The sequence below is a fragment of the Manacus candei genome, unplaced genomic scaffold, assembly GCF_025592945.1.
Source record: "Manacus candei isolate 608988 ecotype Guabito, Panama unplaced genomic scaffold, ASM2559294v1 h1tg000028l, whole genome shotgun sequence".
NCBI classification, from domain to species: Eukaryota; Metazoa; Chordata; class Aves; order Passeriformes; family Pipridae; genus Manacus; species Manacus candei.
The window spans coordinates 30,759,087-30,782,771 of record NW_026138076.1 but is presented as its reverse complement, the minus strand read 5'-3'; the positions used below and the strand labels follow the sequence as shown (position 1 = coordinate 30,782,771).

General features: G+C 39.3%; 1 protein-coding gene across 3 annotated transcripts in view; it reads left to right on the top strand.

Annotated features, from left to right (window-relative positions):
• Window positions 1–10,037: 10,037 nt before the first annotated feature.
• SEC24B (SEC24 homolog B, COPII coat complex component) overlaps window positions 10,038–23,685 on the top strand; it is a 43,533-nt gene continuing 29,885 nt past the window's right edge. For 2 of the 3 annotated variants that reach the window (XM_051789628.1, XM_051789627.1), the window contains exons 1-3: window positions 10,038–10,267; window positions 15,402–16,109; window positions 22,422–22,607. In XM_051789628.1, the coding sequence (XP_051645588.1) occupies window positions 10,150–10,267; window positions 15,402–16,109; window positions 22,422–22,607 (1,012 nt within the window). In that variant the 5' untranslated portion in view covers window positions 10,038–10,149. Of the gene's footprint in view, window positions 10,268–10,314; window positions 10,715–15,401; window positions 16,110–22,421; window positions 22,608–23,685 lie in introns of those variants that run through there. The other variant, XM_051789629.1, reaches the window with a different exon arrangement.

Sequence of the window (23,685 nt, the reverse complement as noted above, 5' to 3'; positions counted from 1 at the left end):
ATTCGTGTTTCCCACCGTTTCACTATGTTTCCGGATGTTTGAGCAATAAAAGGAATCAGATGGGACCAAGTGTTGGTAATAAACAGTAGTATTTACCTTTGTTGAAGTGTGGGTTGCCCCCCGAGTTACAGGACCTGGCAATGTGTGGGGTCATAATCCTTCCTGCTGAAAGAGGCAGGGTGGACTCTGCTGAAGAGCCCTGTCCAAGGGTCCTCTGTGGGAAGAGTTTCTCCAAGGCTTGAATCCACTCTCAGGTCTAATTTTGTTCTAATTTATACCAGTGTAACACTTGAATTTCTGACTTCTATCAGGTTAAATGAAAAAGGTGTCTACTTGCTTTCTGAGCAGTTAATAATGAAGAATACTTCTGCTCTATCTGGGAAAAGTGCTTGCATGAAGTTATAGAAGTACTGTGGATAGCTTCCAGTTAGGCAAAAATTCACAAAGATCTGGGGGAATGCTCTGGTACTTTCTGTGGAAAGGACAGAGAGATGCAGGATTTCAGTACTCTGAACATGGCAGTGAGTTTTAAGACACTGATAACATTTCAGCTCTAATCTGTAGCTATCAGGCTGCAGCTGGGTTCACCAGTGTGCATAGAGCCAAGCACAGTATTTCCAGCATGCACAAGAATGATGTAACCCTCTGAGCCACTGGACACCCACTGCATTCCCTGTGCCATTGCCACTGCTGGGCACAGCACAAAAAGCCCATATTTGAGAGACAGTTGCTATTCAGAGCAGCTTAAGCACCTACTTAGCTCCTCTTAAGTCAAGATTAAATGTCAGGTACATGTTTTGGGACTTTCCTGAGTCACATCAAATATTGGGAGGGGAACTTGCCCACTGAATTAATTGCTAATCCTGGTCATTTTATCCATGCTTGCAACACCCCAATCTGCAACTGTTTGGACCTTCAGTATCTTTTTCTCTGAGACCTGAACATAAAAACAGACTAAGTATTCAATCTCCAGAAGTCAAAAAAGAAGCAAAGAAGTGACATTGAACTTGTGCAGGAGTGCGATCTTGCACAGTTTCCTGGTTTCTGCACAGATAAATCAGAGTGCTTCTTTTTTTGTTGCATATGGGTTTTGATCTTGGCTCCACTATAACTTCTCTGGCAAGGGAAACATCATACAGCAGTAACAAAGCCATCATTATTTATTTATTGAGCACTCTCTGTGTGATTGACATTTACAGTACCTAGAGGGAGACACAGGCCCTGTCTCAAGAGTCTTGCAGCCTAGAATAACAACACAGCTTAAAGTCATTGGCCAGACAATCAGAGCCAAATATGTGGACCTCAAGCAATTCACCATTTAAAAGTTTTGGGGATTTTTTTACAGACCGATACAAAAAGTCTTAGAAGATGAACAGTGTTGGGGAGAAAATGTAGACTGATTCCACTGCAAAGTAGAAAAAGCAGATAAATTCCTTTTTTTATTGCACCCAGAAAGGCGAAGGACGCCTGAAGAGCCAGGGGATGAAATCTTCAAGACTACTGGATGTTGGTGCCCCAAATAAGTAGAATTAAAAAAAAATATTGAAAATAACTGCATATCTCTGCAGTCTGAAGTAAGAATTAGAAACATATTAAATGTTGGTATGAAGTTGAAGCCACAAAAACTCTTCATGCTCTCTGCCTCTCTCCCTACCTATATTGTATTCTCCCAGGCAGGTAAATCCCATCTAAATCTAAATCTAAATCTAAATCTAAATCTAAATCTAAATCTAAATCTAAATCTAAATCTAAATCTAAATCTAAATCTAAATCTAAATCTAAATCTAAATCTAAATCTAAATCTAAATCTAAACTAGTTCTCTTGTTTTAACTCAAAGCCCAAAGAACACATTGCAGCACAAAGGGAGCAGGATTATCTCTGGGGTCTTTATGAAGTGGAAGGAAGCTGCTGCAGAGATTGCAGAGCAATCAGTTTTTTCTGAACTATTGTGCAGCCTGTCAAACTAGGGAAATAAAAGCCCCTATGTACTATCAGTAATCAGTTTCACCAGTGATGCTGCTTCAGTTCAAATATTATTTCAAATTTGAGACATCCTACTGGTTCTCCTCTTATATGATTGCCAGTAATGCTGTCATATTGTATACTGCTTCTGGTATTCCATGTGCTAATGGAAGAAAAAATAAATTCACTAAATCACACACTATCTTTTAAATTCTGAAAATAAGCTATCAGCTTTTTAGAAAATTATAATTTAAAAAATATTTAGTATTATTCCCTCCCATTTGTTGAAAATCAGTGCGTTTTCTAATTGAAATCCTTAAGAACTAATGACCTTGGCACATTAAATGTGAATCCTGGGATAGATTCATGTCCAAAGCTAGCAGGATCCTTCTTGGTAATGGCTCCTGCAGCTGGGAAATGCAAATGCCTGGAACTATTCTCAGAGGGCAGTTTATTTATGGTTCCCTCTGTGCTTGACTAGTTTTCTTCATGAATGCTTTTACTAGGGGAACAGTAAAATAAAATCTGTGAGCACAAGTTTCTCAGCTGCTCACAGGTCTCCAAGGAGTCAGAAAAAGAGGTCCCTCAAATTCTCTGTGTTCTCCACCCAACATGTACACGAAGGTTTTGGTCCTGTGACACAACACTGATGTATAGAAAGAAAACACTGTGCAACAAGAATAGAAGTCATCACAGCTACAGGAAGTTCACAGGATGAAATTTTGAACAGGAAGACTAAGTTTAACCCCAATTGCCCCGTTCATGTCTAGCCTAGAGCTGGAAAGAAAAAACACTTGTATGATGGCAGTCACTGCTTCCTGAACAGCTCCAGACTCCCGGGAGTGAACATGCGAGTACTCCCACTTTCAGAGACCTCAGAACATATCAGGTTAATTTATCTCCTGCAAACATAATCCCCCCCTCTCAGGAACTTGGGGAATAGGGCCTGTCCAGTTGGTTTTTCTGGCAGTATTTTGTCCTCAAAAACTACATAGGAACATATTCATATTCAGACATATATTTAACATCCTCAATCCAGAAGGCACTTAGTCACACGATTAACTTTGAACACGTGTTTCTAAAGCAGAAAATTTGTTTAAATAATAAAAGGAATTCAAGAAAATGGTTGATTTCATCATCTGGCCAGAATTAAAATAAATAAACAGATCTTTTGAGTCACCCTGATTCAAAAAAAAAGGTTTTTTGACATGAAGGAGAAAAAGGGTGATGGAATCTGAACTGAATATGAATAATTTCATTGTATTTCACATGCTACCAGTCCTTTCTTCGCCTTCCCTTATATTGCATTCTACAGCAGTCAAAATGATAAAGGAAGTACTTTTGAAACAGAAAATATTCAATCACATTTCTAAATGGTGTCAGGCCATAGCTGCTTACTTTGCAGGTAAATAAATAATTCGTCAGCAAGTGTTCATCTGCTCTAGAACCGATCCCAAAGTGGGATCTCAGTTACAATGAAAGCAATTTGGTAGAAGTCAGAAGAGGATTAAAAATGGAGAGGTCTCTCACTATGGACTGAGAAGCAGCAATGTCTTGCTGTCCCAAGTGATAGCAACCATCTACAGAAAAATAGTTTGCCTTATAAAATAATGCCATAGATTGTGTTACTTGTTCTTCTGTAAACAAAATGGTTCCCGTTTGTCCTTGCAGGTGTGATCTGCATCTGCGCTATTTCTAGTACAATGTGAAACCACACAGCACAAGCTGCTCTTAAAAGATAAGATGGCAGAGACCTACTTTCACTTCTTTTTAAAGCAAAAGCATCACATCAAAAGTAAATTGAACTTTGTGTATGAAAATTTACATTCTATGTTAGGAAAATATTTAGATGTAGACACTTTAATACTTAAAGGAAGTAATTGACTTTTATTGTTATTTTTATAATTTTGTGTTGTGGGATCATAAATGCTGCAGTCTTAGCAAAAGATGTGCTAAACAGAGGTGCTCACCCTACTGTTTCCTGTTTCAGTGAATTTGAAATTATAGTGTCACCATTTATTTCAACGGAAGTCAGTAGTGTAAAAATAGAAGGCGAATTTCACTCACTATGAAGAATGAAATTAAATTAGGAGGCAACAGCTGGGAACAAGCTACAAATAGGTAAAAAGCCACCGTTCAAAAAGCTCAAAGTAAGATTGAGCAGGTAAGGCTGTCAGAGCAACTATAAGCACAGAAGTATTTTTTTAGATGGGCAGTGTGCATGTCTGAAAAGATTATAAATAAACATGTCTTTCTCCATGAATACTCAGCTTGTGCTTGAAAATGAAACTGATCATCACTGTTTAATTTTTTCGTGCATATAATGTTATATGAATCAATCTGTACATTTTTTATTAATTACATTTACTTATTCCTCTGCACATTGTAAATCACTCTCCGGGTTCCCTTTGCTGAAAACAGTGCTACACTGTTACTCATGAAAATAGTTTGACCTTAAATAAGTAGTACTTGATGGAGGACTGCGACTGCAGAGGGAAAATACATCACTTTATATGATGCCTTTGAGTAATGTTTCTTCTACCAGTGTGGATCCAGCTTCATATGCTTCCTCCAGAGTTAACCTCGCAAGATGGCAAGGCAGTCAGTGCAGAATCTGGCCCTGGCCAACCACTGTCCATGATATTTAATTGTCATGACAATTTTCCCAAATATTGCCAAAACATCTTGTGAGAGGAATTTTTCAATTAGTTTCAGGGGACAGCAGTCTCTACATATAAGGATAGATTTAATTTCAGCTTCTTATGTTGTTTCAAATGTACACAGAAAACCAGAGTTTCTAAAGTGTTACTGTGAAGTCCTTGAGGTTTACAGCATTAAGCTGCTAATCCACAGCATGGTACTTTTAAGTGTGCTTCAGTGGTTTAATTATCTTCTATTTTAGTTTTGGATGGCTTGATCTACAGATCAGTGAGCCTATCTCATTGCCATCACTTATATGAGAAACCCTTTGAAGCCAAGGGCATTACCATATGACTGAGCTCCTTGGAACCTGTCATGTACATAAACAGTGGAGCCTGAGCAGTCAGATAATGTAGAGGAGGAACTGTGTCTTCTGGTTCGGTCCTTGGGTTTCTTACTCCCTATGTAAAGAAAGATACACCAGGGACAAGTGACATAGACATTCAGAAAAGCTATTTTTGGACCCAAGTTCCCATATTTGCAGCACGTTCCTGTTTTAGAAGTAACAGCAAGCTTTGCTTTGGGGGCAAGCGGCACATCTGCAGCCACAGGGGGAAGAAGGGAGCTCCTGTGGTTTATATGAGTCATTGTTTTGTCTTAATGGAAAACCTATAAAATATCAAACTGCCAGAGAGTAAAGATGTTTCGGGGGTTTATTAGTTTTACAGGCCTTATAAAAATTACTGGAAAAACATAGAATTTTAATAGCTGAAAACTGAAAAGGTTTCATTCTCTTAAACTCAGCCTGTTTGGATCACAGCGACACTACACCTCAACAGCTGGGATGTGGCACATTAGCTGCATAAATTCCCCAGACTCACTCGTTTTTGTTTAGCTGTCCCCCAAGTTCACATGAAAGCTTGTGGCTAGACTTCCCCTTTGAACATAATTTCCTGAAAATATTTAGATCTCTGGATATAGCTGAGGTTCTTCCCTAGTCAGAGCTTGCTTGATGATTTCTGAGTAGTGTCGTCATAGATTGAAGTTTGCAGCTGATGAAACCACTCAGGAATATTACAAGTCTAGATATAGATATATGTTTATCTACACTGTATACTCAAGAGGCTTACCAGGCATAATTGCCAATCAGGACCGCCAATTTAAGTGAGAATTTAAGTCATATATCCGTATTTGAAGAGGTATCACAGAAATTATAGACTAGACTGTGAACAGAGATGATACCCATCATTAGGGGTTACAGAATGGAACAGATACTCTGACTTTCAGACACAGGGGCCATAATGATTAGCTATATCCAGCAACTATCAGCTGTAGCAGGTAGTAGAGCTTTGCCTTTGTCCAAAGAAATCCCAGCCAGGTAGATCCTGCTGCTTTCTGAGCCTTTTCCATTACAGATATAAATACCCCCCCCCCCAAAAAAAAAAAACAAACAAACCAAAACCCAAACAAACAAAAAAACCAACCAACCAACCAAAACCAAACCACCCCACAAAACCAAACAAAACCAGCCAACCAAGAAAACAACCCCCCCAACCCCCCCCAACAACAACAAACCCAAAACAAGACAAAACCACAAAAAACCCAAAACCAAACCAAAACAAACACCCCAAAACACAAAAAATAAGTACAGCTCAGTCTTTTGTACCCAGCCGGAATACATGCCAGGTGCTTCAAATGGACAAAAGGAAGTCCTGCTCATCACTGAGACACAAAACTTCTCTGGACTTACCTGGATAATAAATAAACTACATGGAAAGTAAATCTATACTTGTGTGAGAAAGCTGCACGGTATCACAACTGATATCTCATTCTCTGTTATGTATTAGAAGTTTGAAAGATTTTTATTTAAAGTGGAGCATGACTACCCTGGGGCCTCTTCTACCAATTAGCCAGCTGCAAATGAAGTACAACATAGATCTCATCCGGTGGATGCAGGGATTTATCCTGCAGCCAGATGCAGAGGTCACCCAAGCAGAGGCACACTTTATAGTGACATCAAGAGTCTTGATTTGCCCTTCTCGTTCTGGAAAGCAATCACACTGCAGTGACTACAGGCAACTTACGCAAATACAATTATGTCAACACAATTGGAGAATTCTGATTGTGAAAACATGAAGCCCCATTATTTTGCACCAAAATGGCTCAGTTCCTGATAGAAATGCAGGACGATGATTAGAAATTTATTAGTGAGCCAGGGTGACTCACAGCTGTATTTTGTTGATGGAGATTATAAAAGCACCTAATTTTGTCATTCTCCTTCTGAAATGTATGACAAAGTGGAAGAAGCTTGGCTTAGTTATGTTAAAGCTCAAAATTATTTCTTACTCAGTTTATAATGATTTGTTCTCAGACTTCTATCCTTGCAAAAATAACTTTTTCCTTCTAGGTTTGGACATTTAATGCCTTTTTATCATATTATGGGTAACAAGATGCGTTTTCATATTTTGTTCTGCAAACTCAAATGGCAGAGGGGCTTTTTTTGCGTCATTGTTTCTTCCACCAGAGGTCAAAATAAATCTATCAGTAATTAAGCCTCATCAAGTGGCCGAAGAATTTATTACTCCTTAATAAGCTTGTTACTAGACTAAGTGGAAGCAATGGCCTAGGTGAGACAGCTCCTGTTATTTGTTGCATGGTAGCATTAACAGCAGACATTAATACTCATTTCTTACTAATGCTTTCAAATTCATTATAAATGAGGAAAACAAAATTAATGGGTTTGAGTTTACAGTGGATTTCCATTAGGGGCTTGTATTCTAACTGCCAACACATCTGGATTTCCTAGGAATTAATGGGTTTAACCACAGTGTCGTTGTTGTTTATGGAAAATAATTGATTAAGTTGTGTAAAAGGTTTTGTAAAAGCATTCAAAACAATGGGAAAATTCCCAGTTGCCTCCTCTTGCTTTTAGCACAATGATCTATAACTCCTTGTGCTTGATCATAAATTGATGTGTAATTTTCACAGATTGTGATATAGGATATATTTATAGTCTCACAGTAAAAAGAATTAGAGAAACGAGACTTTGGAAAGGGAAAACCTTTGTCAAAACACAGATTCACATGTGTTGCATGCTGTGACGAAATATAGTTGCAGTACAAAGAAGCAGTTACACATCTTATAAAACAGCACTGAAAATGAAAAGACAAACCAACTTGTTGTCCATATTTCTGAATTATTTTGGTGTCATGCATTCATTTCTCACAAGTATTTTGTGTGGGATGGAGAAGCATGGGTTACAAAGAAGGAAGAATAACTTTAAGAGCAGAATTTGTCAGCACAATATAGCCCTGGAAGGGATTTCAAGAGGTCACTTGCACCAAAGCTGGTTGACAATCTGACTCTCAAAATGTTTGTGCAACCCCTGTTAAGACTCCTTCAATTATGGCAATGTCACACTGTTCCCATGTCACTTAGTCCTTTAGTATCTTAAGATAATGTTTACTTTTTAATAGCTCACCTGAACATTGCTTCATTTTGAACCCATCATTTCTTGCCCTACCTTATTAGGTCATAAAGAAACTATGTCTTTCAGATATGGATCTACAATCCGTCAAAGGACTGATGGAGGCCTGTGCAAGACAACTCTACATAGTTTGATAGGCTGAGAAACTTTGAAATACAGCCAGTTCTTGCAGTACTAAAAGATGCCCTGCATGCTTTGTAATAACAGTAACAGAGCTGGACCATATGCTGAGCATATAGGCAAAGTAATTAAAAAAGTATTACAGCATTTAAGCATTACAGCAGACGTGTATAATAACTAGTAGGAAGAACAGCATCCAAACAGGGAAGGGACTGATCAAATTTATGTAACAAAGGTGACGCAGTGTTGTGGGACTTAGTGTTGACAATATGATCTCCAGTATATTATCCTGATTTCGACTTCTGTGCATAATTAATAAAATAACCTGAGCAATTAATTCAATCTTGAATAGTGTCTGAGCGAATGACAAGTGAATATAGGTGACAGAAACACACAAGCAGTCAAAATTAATATGGTTTAGTGTGTGATTGGCTATGGAAAGTGTTAAATTGAAGGGAGATCCTTTGTCAACAGTAGCCAGCAAGGGAGGATGTACTGGTTTTAATTGGGAATAGAGTTAATTTTCTTCACAGTAGCTGGTATGGGCTATGTTTTGTATTTTTGTTAGAAAAAGTGTTGATAAAACAGGGATGTTTTCATTATTGCTGATCAGTGCTTATACAGTATCAAGGCCTTTTCTGCTGCTCATACCACCCCACCAGCGAGGGGGTTGGGGGTGCACAAGAAGTTAGGAGGGGACACAGCTGGGACAGCTGACCCCAAGTCACCCAAGGGATATTCCATACCTTATGGAGTCATGCTCAGCATATAGAGATGGTGGGAGAAGAAGGAAGGGAGAGACTTTTGTCCCCTCCCCAAGTAGAAGCTTTCCTGGGGATGGCTGAACACCTGCCTGCCCATGGGAGTGGTGAAGGAGTTCCTTGTTTTACTTTGCCTGTGTGAGCAGCTTTTGCTTTGACTATTAAACTGTCTTTATCTCAACCCATGAGTTTTCTCACTTTTACTATTCCAATTCTCTCCCCCATCCCACTGGGATGGGGGGGGGGAGTGAGCGAGGGGCTATGTGGTGCTTACTTGTTGGTTGGGGTTAAACCATGGCAAGGGCTCTCCAACACTTGCCTTCCTGTTAAGAGAATGTCTACTATATATTCTGCACAGAAACTGAAAAGCCTTGCTTTATCTTGCCTCGCCCTTCCTTGTAAAGGCCTTTCTTCTCCTCATATATAGCATGTACCCACAGTGGAGAGGGAGAGAATACACAGCGTGCACTCCTAACAAAGAAAGAAAAGCCTTGTCTCAGGTCACCTCATCTCACTGAAGCTTTTCTGTCTGTACATAGAATAACTACAGAGAGTTTTCACCTCACCTTGTAAGGCCATTTCCCCTGTGCAGAGCACACGTTACCTCTATATGTTCCAGGATACATATATTCCTAAAATACCATATATTACCTATACAGATAGAAAACTCTTAGGCAAAATGATGGGAGGTGTGTGTATTCTACATGTACATGTCTGTGCCCTGAGTCAGGGACATGGAGCAGCCTCACAGAATGGGTCAGTTTGGAAGGGACCAGAGGGGGTCACCTGGTCCAACCTCCCTGCTCAAGCAGGGTCATCCTAGAGCACATTGTACAGGATTGCGCTCAGGGTCTTGAATATCTCCAGTGAGGGAGACTCCACAACCTCTCTGGGCAATCTGTTTCACAGTCACCTGCACAGTAATGAAATTCTTCCTCACATACAGGTGGAAGTTCGGGCCGGGCCGGGCTGTGCCGGGCGGGCCGCGGAGGCGCCGCCAGGGGGCGCTGTGGGCGGCGGCGCTCCGGGCCGCAGCGGCGCGCGCGGCGCTCGGGCCCTCCCGCGGCTCCCGGAGCCTCGCTCGGCGCCCGGCGGTGGATCGGGGCTCAGGAGGAGGAGGAGGAGGAAGAGGAAGGGGAAGGGAAGCGGGACGGAGTGAAGAGGCGCCGCGAGGAGACATGTCCGCGCCCGCCGGGCTGCCGCCGCGGCCCGCCGCCGCCGCGTTTTCCCCGGCCGGGCCCGGCGGGTCCCGGGAGGCCGCGGCCCCCGCGGGCGGCGCTCCCCGCTGCCACAACGGTGAGGGGCCGGCGCGGGCGGGAGCGGCCCCGGGGGGAGCGGCGCTGCGCCCGCACGGGGGGAGGCTCCGGGGGTGCCGGGGGGCTGCGCGCCCCTCCTTCCTCCCGGCGGGGCGGGAGGGGCCCGGACCCGGTGGATCCGGCCCGTAACGAAGCTCTTGGGATGAAAGGCGGCGAGACTCGCCGGGGCCGCTCGGGAAAGGCGCGTCCCCCTGCGGGGCCCGCGGCTGCGTGCGGGGAGAAGTCGGGAAGGCGCGGCCTCTCCCCGCCTCGCTACACGGAGTCGGGAGAGGGGATCCGCGCTTCGCTCTCCTCGCGGGTTCGGATCTGCCCTGTGCCGTGGCGCCTGCTTTGTGGCGTTTCAGGAATGCTCTGGAGGCCAAGGCACCTCCAGGCCTCGGCGCTGGCTGTAGAGCGTGAGAACGGGCAGAAAATCGCGTTATTTTGGGTGAGAGTACTCGCTTCCTAGCTGTTCATGAACTTAAAAGTAGTAGGTGGGTAGGCGTTCACACAACTGGATCCCGGAATTTGAGTTGAGCGAACAACATTAGGCCAGTGAAATGTGGGTCACTGAAAAACAAAGGCAAAATAGTTTAAAGTCACAAAATACTGACTCGCATTTCAGAAGGTGAGGTAGTGAGACTGGCTGTGCTATGAATGAGAGTAATGAGGATACACTTCCTCATTTTTAAATTGGTGCACTATAAGATCAGTTCTTTATTAATACACCACGTTAAGTCTTCAAAATCCCTGCATGATCATCTTCTCCATGTAATGTTGGTTTGGTATCTAAATTTGGCCTCTTGTTTGCAACAGAGATCTAGCTCATACTGTTAAATCCTTTATTTTGTAGCTTGGCTGTATTCTACACAGGTGTTTTTTCTGAACAGATCAGTGTGCAGGGTAAGGACCTACAGAATTTTTTACTCGTGAATTTTTCTCATCTCCAAAGGGGTAGCTAAGTGATAAGTACTTAAATGCCTATAAAAAAGGTGTTGGGGAGTTCACTGAAGTGAATGAAAAGGAAGGTAATTAAACGGTAGATTTTAAGATACTGGTGCCCGGTTGTGTCCACTGGTATTGTAATGCTGAGTTTTGTAAAAATGGTTCAGAAAATGCCAATTTATGAGGCTTTTAATCAAAAAACATACTGTTATCAGGATACAGCTACTACAGCATCAATAACCTGGAAGTGTGTTTTACAGAAACAAATAGAAGCTGACATACCTTCTTTTTGGGTTTTAAGCTTAATGAAACAGTAATTTTAAAGAGCCATCGTTACTGTTTGTTGTTTTAATTAATTAAACCCATGTTACTGCTATTATTTTTAGAAACAGCTTGTGTAAAACCAGAGAGTAGACATTTATTTACTTCAAAACACTTTTTCTTTAATTCTGAGACATTTATACATTCTTCAGTAATAGTCTTGAATTTTTATTGTATAACTTTGGCTTCTGTGGTTTTAAGATGTCTTAGTGGTGTGTGTTTGACTTGTAGTCAATAACTGAATTTTTCATTTTGTGCCATTTGGCAATAGCATTCCATGGTGTGTCTGTCTTCTTGTAGTACTAATCTTCTGGAGTTATAACACAAGATTTGAGGCTTTTTTTTTTTTTTAATTACAATAGGGCAGGCAGTAGAGGGGAATAGTAACAGAAGAAGACTGTAGTAGAATTTTCCATTCTGTCTGATAGAAACTAAATTTCACAAAGAAGATTGTCATTGCTTTTGAAATTTAATTTTACATCATTATAATGGAGTTTAAATGCAAAGTACTGAAGTGACTTGAGCTATTTCTGTATTGGCTGAAGGAAAATACTAGTGCATCCTCTTGGATGTTTGAATGTTTAATTTCATAAAATGTGAATTTTTCTTGTAAAGCCTTGTGTTTACTACAGTCTGATGGAAGAGGGTCTGCTTTTTGCAGAAAGCAAGTGACCTGTTGTACATACGGTGGTATTACAAAGGATGTTTTGTTATTAGGAAGTTTGCCTGGTTCAATGACCAAGTCCATTTGAGATCCTCAGAGACTTTAGGTTTAGTATAACTTAGAGGTCTTGTTGGGTTTTTTAAGTTATCTTTTTGTGTGTATTTTATTATTTTTTCCTTCTCTCTTACAACATTCTCAGTTTGATCCTGTACTGAAATCTTTGACTTTGGATCTTTTGGATAGTTTCATTAAATTTAATAAAGAGAATAGAGATGTGAAAGATAGGAAATCCCTGAATATTTTGTGGAAATGGGAAGCTGGGTGAATGAAGGAGTAGACATCAATTCGGTGACTGAGCTGTTGGGATAGCTCAGCAGTGGCTGAATTTGCTGCTTTGTTTGCCGGCAGTTGACAAGGGACAGCGGTGCTGCCCCCTCTCCACCGCTAAAGGACGTGTGAGGAAGCCGTGGGAGCCTTCTCTGGAGGTGGATAAAGGGATGTTAAAAGTTTCAGAAAGCCAACAGGTGTTCTTGGATAGAAAGGAAGTTGGTGCTCTAGGACACATAGACTACATGCAGGTAGGGTATGAGGCAGATGGCTAAATTATTCAGCTGAGGGAATGTGTGGATGTAAAAACCAGACATGACACTAGCAAGCAAAGATTTACTAATTCACATAGCAGTATAGCCATAGCACTGCTGCTTTTTTGTGGGGGTTTGGGGGGTTTTTGTGTGGTGGCTCTCCCCTCCCTTAAAAAATATTAAGGTTTTTGAGGTTCACCTGTTAATGTCAATGTAATTATACATTATAAGATTATATAAAGTATTCATTTGTCTGTAGCAGGAGAGGTTCACAGCTTTCGTTAAAGAGATGATGTTTCAGAAGTACACCTTCTGTATGCAGCTAGGTTTTTCAGCTTCTTTCATGGAGTTTTTTGAGATATTTGTCAGGTGTTTAGGGAGGAAGGTGGATTACCTGAGATGTCATGACGGATTGGGCAGTTAACCAGATTTCAAAATTATACTGAAGATGCGTCCCTATTTCCAGTGCTGAAAACTGACCAATTATCTAATCATCATTAGTAGCTTCAGCTACTAATTGCAGTACAAGAATTACTTTCTGCTCACATTCTTTATAATCAAATGGACAAAAAACTCACTTCAAATAAAGGGAGTAATCTATCATCTGTAATTGTAAAACTTGTTTCAAAGGACCAGCCGTTTGAAATCAGAAATATAATTTTTCAAATATTAGGCTCACCTGTCTTAGTGAGGTCTTTGTGGGATTTATACTCGTTTGTGCTTTTAACTGTATAGGTATTTCTTCACTTAAAAGTGTGAATAAAAAGGACTCTGCATTCTAGATGCAGAGACTGGTATCTTGTATTGATAATTCAATCTCAACTTATTGTGTGTGGAGTTAAACGAGAGCTAGATACTGGAAGACTCACAGTAGATGATTTGACATGCAACCTCTTATTAGAAGTCAGGTACTTCTAAACCAGTTTCTAAATTATACCCGCTCAGTTTATTCTGCATATTTTAGTAGAACAAATGCACAGACTCCTCAGATAAAATACCTTCTCTTGCCACCTTAATTGTCATAGCAGCTTAGAGCAGCAAGCCTTAGCAGACATAAGTTGTGTATTTTTGAGTTTGCTCTTTTGGACGTTAAAAAAGCAGGTCAAAAGTCAGGCAAAATTCATGTAGCCGTTAATGACCTGCTCACTCAAAATCATTATCCTTTAAAGGAGAAAAAACTAGGAGCTGTGTGGAGCAGCTCCCACTTTTTAAGAAAAAGGTGAATCAGAAGCATAGCTACATGGTCTCCTCAAAACTCTAAATGTAATTTTTTTTTTAAACTCCTTATACTTTCCCCCAAGTGCCTCTCTGTCTTTTTTAGCCAACAGTCCAAGTTACTGTTCTGCATTTTTTTAGTTCCTTTCTCTTAGCCCAACTTCCTGCATTGTCAATTATGAAAGGGCATTTTTAATTTTATCAGAAAGCAGTTTTGGGCAGTATGTTCCTTGCTTATAGGGGTCTGTTAACAAATTCATTATTAAAATTGCCTTGCAAGTTAATCATAGGACATCTGGGTGTTACTTGGACAACAGTGATTTTTCAGAATTTCCAGACAAGAGAAGTAATGCTTAAGGTTTGTAATCATTGTAAATATAAGGAGGTAGTCAACTATTCATTATTACCCCAACTGCTGTTTAATTTGTGAGTGGGCCAGTGCTGTGTTTGTGTTTTTATTGACCAAGGGGTGGGAAATAACCGTAGTCATTCGGCTTGATGTAAGCAATAAGGGTTGGTAATTTTCAGGAAGTAAGTTATCCAGATAAATGCATTTCTGGTTCTCCAGAAAATAAAAATAGCGTTAAGAAAAGAATATGAGGAAGAACTTCCAGATTTACCATTGATAACTTGGCATGAGAAAATCAGCTTGGACATAGTTAACATTTGGTCTTTAGGAAACAAGCACTTACTTGACCCTTGCTGGACCAGTATGTAATTAACCTGTAATGTTGCAGAATTAGCTGTAGAGGTAACAGAGGTCAGTGTCTCTGATATCAACATCTCTTATGCCTGATGTAAGTATCAGGCAATGAACTGAAATGACATGCTTTGTCAAATACTCTGTAGTTTCATAAAAATGACAGTCAGTTTTCCCAAAAGCGTAATACGTAAGAACATAAAAGACAAATATAACTGCCTTGCAGCACTTAGTCTTGGTCACTGTATTGAAGATTTGTAAGGAAGAATACCTCCATTGTTACATATTTACATACTGGTTTGATTGCAGCTTTTCATTTTCCATATTCAGGCAGTTTCTTTAAGGCATACCCTTGTATTCAGACACTTAGAAATATCAGTTTGGTGCTTACTGTTGCCCACTATTTGTTTAAGTATTAACCTCCTAAAAATATTAAAAATACAAGCAGGAGGCAAAAGAATCTTGGCATGGAAACCTCCTTTGCTAATGGAAGCAATCCATTCTACTGCTACTTCTGTGTGTGTTTGCAAATTATTTCAAATATTGTATCTGCATGTGTAATACTTGATTTATTCTCTTGCTGCTGATGGGAACTGATCTCAAAAATAGTGACAGAAAACAAAGAGAAACCAATTGTTTGTTAGTTCAAGTACAGAGTCCATTGGCACTACTAGCAGATGCACCTTTAATGCATTTTCTCTTCTTTCAGGTCCTGTGCAGAGTCAGATGCAGTTTCCCCCTGGCTATGGCTCACATCCTCCAAACTACAGTGCGCCTTCAGGACACTATTCCCAAGTGCCCAATAAAGCTGCTGCTTCACATCTGGATCATCAGTATAGAGCCAGTTACTACCCTGGTTACTATTCAGCACCAGCACAAAATGTTATGACACCTTCTGTGGGTAGCAATGTGTTGAATGCACAGGGATCGCAACAGTTGTACAACAAAACTCCTCCCCATACAGGGGGGTCAAGTGATGGACCTGTTCAAGGAGCAATATCATCTGCATCTTACTTACATATGAGTGCTCAGCAGTCATATTCAGCATTTGATAATCACTACAGCACTTCTGTCAGCTCTTCAGTTGCATCTCAGGGATTTCCCCTTAATTCCGATCACTATGCCATGCCCGTGGTTTCTGGTGCCATGTATCCTAATGTTCCCTATCCTCCTGCGGCTGCTGGCAGTGCGTATGGGCAGACATTTACCTCTCAGAGTCTACCTGCTGTTGGACAGTTCAAAGAGACAAATGCTTTTTCTAGCCAGAGTACATCTGTACCTCATTCACTTCAACAGCATGTTCCTGCGGGATATAATACAACTTTATCAACTGTTTCATCTGCCCAGTCTGTTCAAGACAACCTCTGCAGGAATCTCCCTGGATCCGTTGCAAAAGTAAACAACCAAATAAAACCAGGTATTGTATTATTTGAAGGATAGTGAACTTCTAGATTTGTCTGGGAGACATCAGTAATCATGTGCTTTTGTTGGCTTGTTCTTGTTCACTATGTGAAATTCTGTATTGTAATTTTGAGTTCTGTCCTTATTCATTCTTGAAGCTTTTCCGATTTGGTTGCCTCAGTCCTCACAATAGCAGCTACATGTTTCTATTGAGACTACATGTTTCTATTGAGAGATACAGAATTTATATAGATACACTATTTAGAGAATGCTTTTAGTTTGTTGGTGTATTTTTCATGTGAGTGGCCTCAGAAGGGAGTTTTTTCATGCAATTGTGAATGAGTGTATAATTTCTGAAATATGTCAGTTAATCACAAAGATACTTTTTTTCCTTTTCTGGCTAGATAATTTTTTTAAGTCATGATTTAAGTTGTTCCTTTAAATTTTGCCCAAGTGAACACACGTGCATTTTTCACAAAGTTCAGAAAAAAGTGGAACCCTACATGGGTTTGGAGGCAATTGGTTTTTTTTTTAATTAATATTTTTGATAAGCATTTGAACGAGGAAGTTGTAGCTGAGTGTTCTAAGCAACAACTTAATGGTATTAGTATGGATGAATAGAGAGATGCTATAGAGAATGAAGTTGTGAAGGTGCCAGCCAAGGGCAAGTACATTCAACCCTCGCTTCTGTTTATAGGAAAACTTAGTACAAGTTCATGAGGTAGGTAGTACTTAGTAGGAAGCATGGAAAAGAACAGAGATGTGGGAGTGCCTCCACGTTGAAACATCTTGGTCTGCAGCTGAGAGAGCAAGAGCACCTGCAGGAAGAATCTTGTTTTCTTTCTACGCTGGGAATTTTCTGACTTCATGCAGTTTTGACTTCTGTACTGTGCCAGACTATGGCTTGCTACTAAAAGAACTGTAGAATGTTTCCTTTTTGTGCTACATATTTCAGATTATAGTGTAACACTGAAATTGTTTTAGGAGTTCTTGTAGCTGAGGTTTTTCTAAGACCAAGGACTTAGGAAAGAACATGGCCTTGATGATGGTAAAGCTTTGTCTGGGAAAGCAATTAAGCTTGAATCAAGCTCATTCAATCCATAGCTGGAATTTGGTTTCAATATTACTTTCCCCTGCCCCAGACTAAGATGTAGAGTGTCATCCTTAGCTCAGTTTTATTACTTTGAATACTAGTAGATTTGAATTCTGTCTTGACGAGGGGCTCTGTCTGATCTTCTTCAATATTTTAAAACCATGAAACAAAATACGGATTAAAAAAGAAAAATAGGGAGCTCCTTGAAAAGCTTCTAAGTTAGTGGCATTTCATGACTGAGCATAAAAATTAATTCTTTCAAGGACAGGAGATGTAAAACTCTGGCCAAAAAAATTGAATCTTTGAATGTGGAATCTGCAACTGGACTTCACAGAATGCAGATATAATTCCAGAACAGTACAATTTGCAGTAGATATATGAAAACAACTTATTGTTTGTTCAAACTGTTAGTGTTTCATTTACAGAACTTTTTAATTTCAATGCTTATTAATTTTATTTCCTTTGGAGGTGTTTTGAAATCCGTGATTTGTTCATAGCAATATTTTTCTTGAGGAGGAACTGTTTTAAAGGTGGAACAGTGGAGCTGATCAGACCATGAAGAGAAATATGAGCAATAGATAGTCTTATTTCTGAACCACTCAGTGCTGCTTTCGACTGGGTGATTGAGTTAGTGCATGGCCTCAAGAAAATGTAGTAATATTACACTTGAATTTCAAAGAATTAATGATAAAATTGGCTGTGTTAGTGATGTGTAATGGATATACACTTTACATTATGAAAATAAACACTGACCCAGTGTTTGTTTTACTTGAATAACACTGCAGTATTCGGTTTGTTTGCCAGACCGTGGGCATCAATAGTTAAACCACGCTCAGACTCTTCCTGAGCTTGTAAAGCTGCTGATGCAAGCATGCCTGTGTGGACATAAAAGCTTGCACAGTGGACTGGATTGTGGAACTGATTTATCTGGAAAATAATTTTTTTTCTCTTCCCTCTGAATCCTGGTGCAACCTCAGCACACAAATGATTCTGTATTTACTGACTGTGAAAGAACAAGTAAAGATAGCAACTGATAGCTAGGCTGAAGGAAGAGCTGGGCAAGTTTATTACTACATTTTAAACACTTGAAAATGTTTTAAACCATCTGTCTGTGGCTAAACAAACTACCTCCCATGATATCTGACTTAAATATTTCCCAGAGCAGTCTTATTGTTCTCGGGTGGAGTAATTTTATATATAGTATTCTAATTGTTTGCAGCCTTTAAAAAAAAGGAGTTAGATCTTGAAAATTACTTGCCAGTTCTTGTACATCCTTGGAGAGTGTCCGAGTACAATACACAAGGAACATAAAGAAATCATGAATGAGTTGTCGGAAGGAATTTTTTTCTGAGTATTTCATCATCCCTGCTGTTCTCCAGGAAGGAAACAATGACGGAAAACAGTTGCTGTCTGTTTTTAGCAAAATTACTTGGAAAAAAAGAAAAGTTAACACTGAAATTCATAAATGTGCTGCCTGTGACTGTTTGTGTAAAGAAATTTTGATACAGTATCCTACTATTAATCAGGGTGCCAATAAAACAGTTTGCCATCATTTCTTCTATGCTGTGGAAGATGAACCCTTACAAGCCTTGAATTATAAATAAACAAATCACAGGAGGATTATCAGTCAGAATACTACTGTCTTAAGCTATTTTTCAGTAGCAGTTTTGTGCAATCAGTGAGCATTCTCATCTGTGATGAGAGTGAAACTTTCTTTACGTAGAAGAATGATGTGTTTTTAATAAAATCTGTGTGTTCAAACAGGACTTACTTAGGAAACTTAGGCTGGCAAGAGTTTTTCAGAAGTTGTTTGATTGCTGAATTATATTTTACCTGAATCAAAAAAGTCGTGAGCATTGGACTTTATTTCGTTGCTTTAATAATCCAGTTTTATGTATGGCCTTGCAAAGTCCCCAGAATGCTGAATCTGCTAAGATCAAACCCCTGAACTGCTGTGTGTCACGTACTAAGGACATACAACTGCAACAAAATCGTTTTCTAAAACTTTGACAACCCCTGTCTGAAATAGCTGAAGTATTTTCAGTGAAGCTTGCGGAGATTTCACTAGAAGAAAATAAATATATTTTAAGATTATTTTTTTCCTGGAATTTGACTGCTTTTGAGGAATAATAACCAGTGAGGATAATTTTCTTTGCTTTAGGAAGTATAAAGTAGAATATAAATATCTCTAATTTGAGATTTTTCTCCTCCTTGGAGATTTAAACTAGTTTCATCCTGCAGAATCATCCTCCTCTAGCTTTAAATTCTGTATTTCAGCAGAACAGTGTTGGTAACAATCTGTCCAGGAGTGTTGTTATGCTATGTAAATAACATACTTTGTATTTAGGCCTTTTGTCTTTCTAGGTCAGTAGCTTTCTTTAATGTTTTTTCCAGCTTATTTCAGCTAAAATCAGTGCACTTTGCTTATTCTTGGTACTTTCCAAGTCAGCATGGATGTCAGCCAGAATGCCTAAATTTTACTGGACTCCTCCCTGAGGAGAGGGAGATGGAGAACTCCTCCTGCAGGTGGCTGGTATGGGTTTCTTTGCGTCCTGGCACGGACAGTCTGCTTGAGCAGGAGACGCTCTTAATTTCATTATCTCGTGCGCATACTTCCCCTTATGTCAGAGCAGGATGTAAAGTCCTTGCTGCCCCAGTTTCTTAGGAATGCAGGCTATAATCCTGTAAATCTGCTAATACAGGTGTGGTTGAAAAAAGGGGAAGGACCGCAGCCAGTACAGAGTAAAGTCGAGGAAATAGAACACTGTTAAAAAACAAGCTGCAGGAAGGTGGTGCATCTCTCACTAGAAATTGTATGTTATGTTGGGTGCAGGAAATCAATATTGCAGCTGGAGCAACTCAAAAAGGATGACTTGCATCTCTTCTGAAAATTTGAGAAGATACTGTGGTGATAAGCTTTTTAGCTATGACCTGTAGGTCTCATGTGAGAAATTAAACAACTTTGTGATGATGTGTAGGGAAAAATGACGAATTGCACTGCTAATTTGCCCAGTTGTGCAGATTCTTTCTGTAACATAGCTTTTAGCTGTAGGTATTTATACTTGATCATTATTAGTGCAAGAGATGTTAATGGTTGAGAGGCATAAGGGGAAAACATAAGTGCACATTGAAGGGGAGAGGAGTTGAATGTGAAAAACAGAAAATACTGTGTCACTGAGAATGGATTTTATATTTATCACAACCTGACAAAACTCCTTGACTTCTCATGGTATCAGCTGGTGGGAATATTTTATGGCCTGATTGTGTTTGTCCTGGATAAGCTGATGGGAAACTTGTACTCTAAACTGGTGTTCAGTGTAGCTTTGTCTTGAGCTAAAATAAGGCATCCTAAATTGATCAGTACTTATATATGACAGACTTACATGCAATCGTCTTACTGACCAGAGGAAAAAAAATTGATAGCGTAATTTCTCTAACCATAGATTATTTCATGTGATGATAGTTACCAACAATGTATTTTTAAGTACTGACTTTGTCCGAGTGTTTCCTTGGTTACTTATGGCTTTCAAAAACTTCAGTCTTCAAATACTGTTTAACATGTAATTTTGCAAGTTGGATTTTTGTACAGAGAAAAGAATACATTTTTTTGCTTGGAGTTTAAAAACTTTTTTTTACAATACATTTAAAGATCCATGTACTTTTGAAGAATATTGGATAACCTTCGTTTGAGAATAGATAATAGTATTTGGCAGGAAGTTATTATTTGGCTTTGAACGTGTGACACAGATATTGTAGCATTTAGCATTGTTTACAGCAGTGCTGCAAGCACTGCTCTATTGACTTGAAGTATGGAAAATACCGTAACCCTACAGAAAACTCTCTGCTACAAAGCCTGGGTAAGCACGTTAATGTGGCAAAGAAATTCCCTTGTTTTAATTGCATATCTTGCTTGAGAAAGCTATGTAGTCACTCTAATAAGAACATTTCTGCTGACAGGTGTTGCTGCCGTTGAAAATCTGCAAGACAATGTGTAGAAACAGAGGTTATAGCAAGTACATTTCAATTAAAAAATACATTTAATAGAAAATTGTATGTGTGTTGGGAAAATACATAATTTTGATTTTGATAACACTTGTGAAAAGACTGCATGTGTGCTCAGCATTGTATTTGAAAATTGCAAAATATATAAAAGTTCCATTAAGATAGTGAAAATGTTTGCTGTTAATTTTGACTGTAAACAAGAAAAACAGAAGGATCATTTTAAGCCACTTCTTCACCCTCTAAAGGAGACCTCAACAACCTCAACCTGCCCATAAAGTTCTTCCAGATGTCACCTCCATTATTAAAGGAAAAGTCAGGGACTCGATGAACTACACAACTCTATGTGCAGAGGAAGCAAAGTTGATATTACCTCTGCATCCTCTAGTGAATTCTGTAACTTTAATGAGTACATGGTGAATTTTGTTCTTGCTTAATTTCTGTGTCTGTTTACTGAGTATTATTGGTCAAACCATTTCCTTTCTGTTCTTATTTTTAACAGCTTGGTCTGTCAGAGTTTTTCTAGAAAGAATCACATAATATGAGTTTTTTCAGTTTCTAAGCAAAGAACGACCCTTAGTTAAGAGATAACTTAATGAAGTATGTTGTCCTTACCTGATAGGAGTTTCAACCAAACTGTGTCAAATCTCTCAAAGCATTAATCTGACTTTTTTTAAAGCAGATTGTCTCTAGTCCAGATATCTAAAACACATCAGAAGTTTTTGGAGTACTCAGGGTTGATTGAAACAGACTGCTTGGAATCTGGGTCTCATAATTGAGTACCAAAGTTGCAAAATGCCAGCAATATGAAGGAGGCAGAGTACTGGTCTGCTGCACAACAGACTTTGAGGTTTCCTGTCTGTGGGAGGGATGTTGAGGGGGAGTTATTTCAGATAGACTACATTCTGCTTAACTGGGAAGAGTAACTTGTAAAAGCATAAAGTTGTGGGCATGTATCAAAAATTAGCTTCTGCTTAGTCTGGATCTTACTACATCATGCTTTCCTTTTTGCTGTTAGTTGACAGAGCAGTTTGTTCATTATAACGGAGTTTTAGCATTACAGATATTTAATTTTTAGAAGCAACCAACCTGTCCATATATAGTTTGAAGGCATCTCTCTTTGAAGTATTGTACTGTTTTTTGTAGTTACTGTGAAATCGAATATGATTGCTTGTGTTGTGTAGTTGTCTGTGCAAGTACATACAAAGGGTTCCTGCTCTCTGCTGTTGTTTTCAGGTGGCATTGATTCTTCACAGCCCGTGCACTCAGTGAGCCAGAGTGTTCCATTTACCAAGCCTGGGGTTGGAACATCTGCTTCCTCTGCTGTGGTCTCATCAGTAAGGTCACCTGCTCCAAGCCTCTCTTCACAGCCATCATCTTCACCATCTGTTACACAGCCACCAGAGCTGGCCCTTCAGGAAGGTACTAAATGGGAATGGGAAGTTAAAGTACAGACTTCTGCTCTGTTCCACATGCACACGTGAATGCTGGAAGTTTTATTGCTGCTTTTCTGTATTTGTCTGACTGGAGCACATCTCTTGCTTCTCATCAGGCTCCCCTAGTGTTCTTGTTCTACGTCACATTGGTTCTAGCTTCTCTTACCACTTAACGTTTGATTTTCTTTGTCCATATGTTGTCTTTGGCTTGTTTGTCTTGTTGGCAGTCTCACGTCTCCTGCTCAGAAAACCATTCTTTTAGTTCCCTTATTCTTCTAAAAAGCTGCTCGTTACTTTAACTTCTTAGAAGGTGGTCTTAAAAGTAGCTTTTGTCATTAGTCTGTATTGAAAAATGAAGTGTAAATTAGCAATTTGCACTGGGAAACAGTGAGTTTGAGTATTAAGTTCAAACTGATTGAATTGTTTTATTCCATAGCTGTAACTGCCCATGAAAAGATGCTGCAAGAGTTCTTGTGGGAAAACAGAGTTTTTGTACAAGCTCCTTCCTATTCTGATGTTGGTATCATCTTGACAAAGAATCAGTTGGGTGTTGACCCTTCTTCAGTCATTTTAATTTTAGACTGATGTTTTGACTTACCTCTTGATTGTTATGTTTCTGTATCTAGTATTCCAAATCTAATTTACTGCACATTTTTTGTCCATGTTTTCTCTTGATAATTTCAGAATTTGAAATTCTTATAGGTAAAGAACTCTGTGTGAGAGGTGGAAGCAGGCATTAGTTTTATCCAGAAAAATGTGATATGTCTAATGTTCAAAATAATTCTCAAAAGTACGATGTGTGATTGTCACAGCATATTTTTTTATTCTTAAATTTCAAAATCCTCTGACATAAATATCTAAATTACCCCTTTTATTCCATTTCCTTCTTTTTCTGGTGGAATGGAGAATATAAGTTTTCTGTGAATCATCGCTGTATATCTTACAGGCAAAAAAAATAATTGTTCATTGCTATAAAGTCCTATGTACAGTGTACCGTTCTAAGAAAAATAAATCAAATTCTGGAACTGTGGTTCTTGCACAGTTTTATGATTGATTTTGGTGAT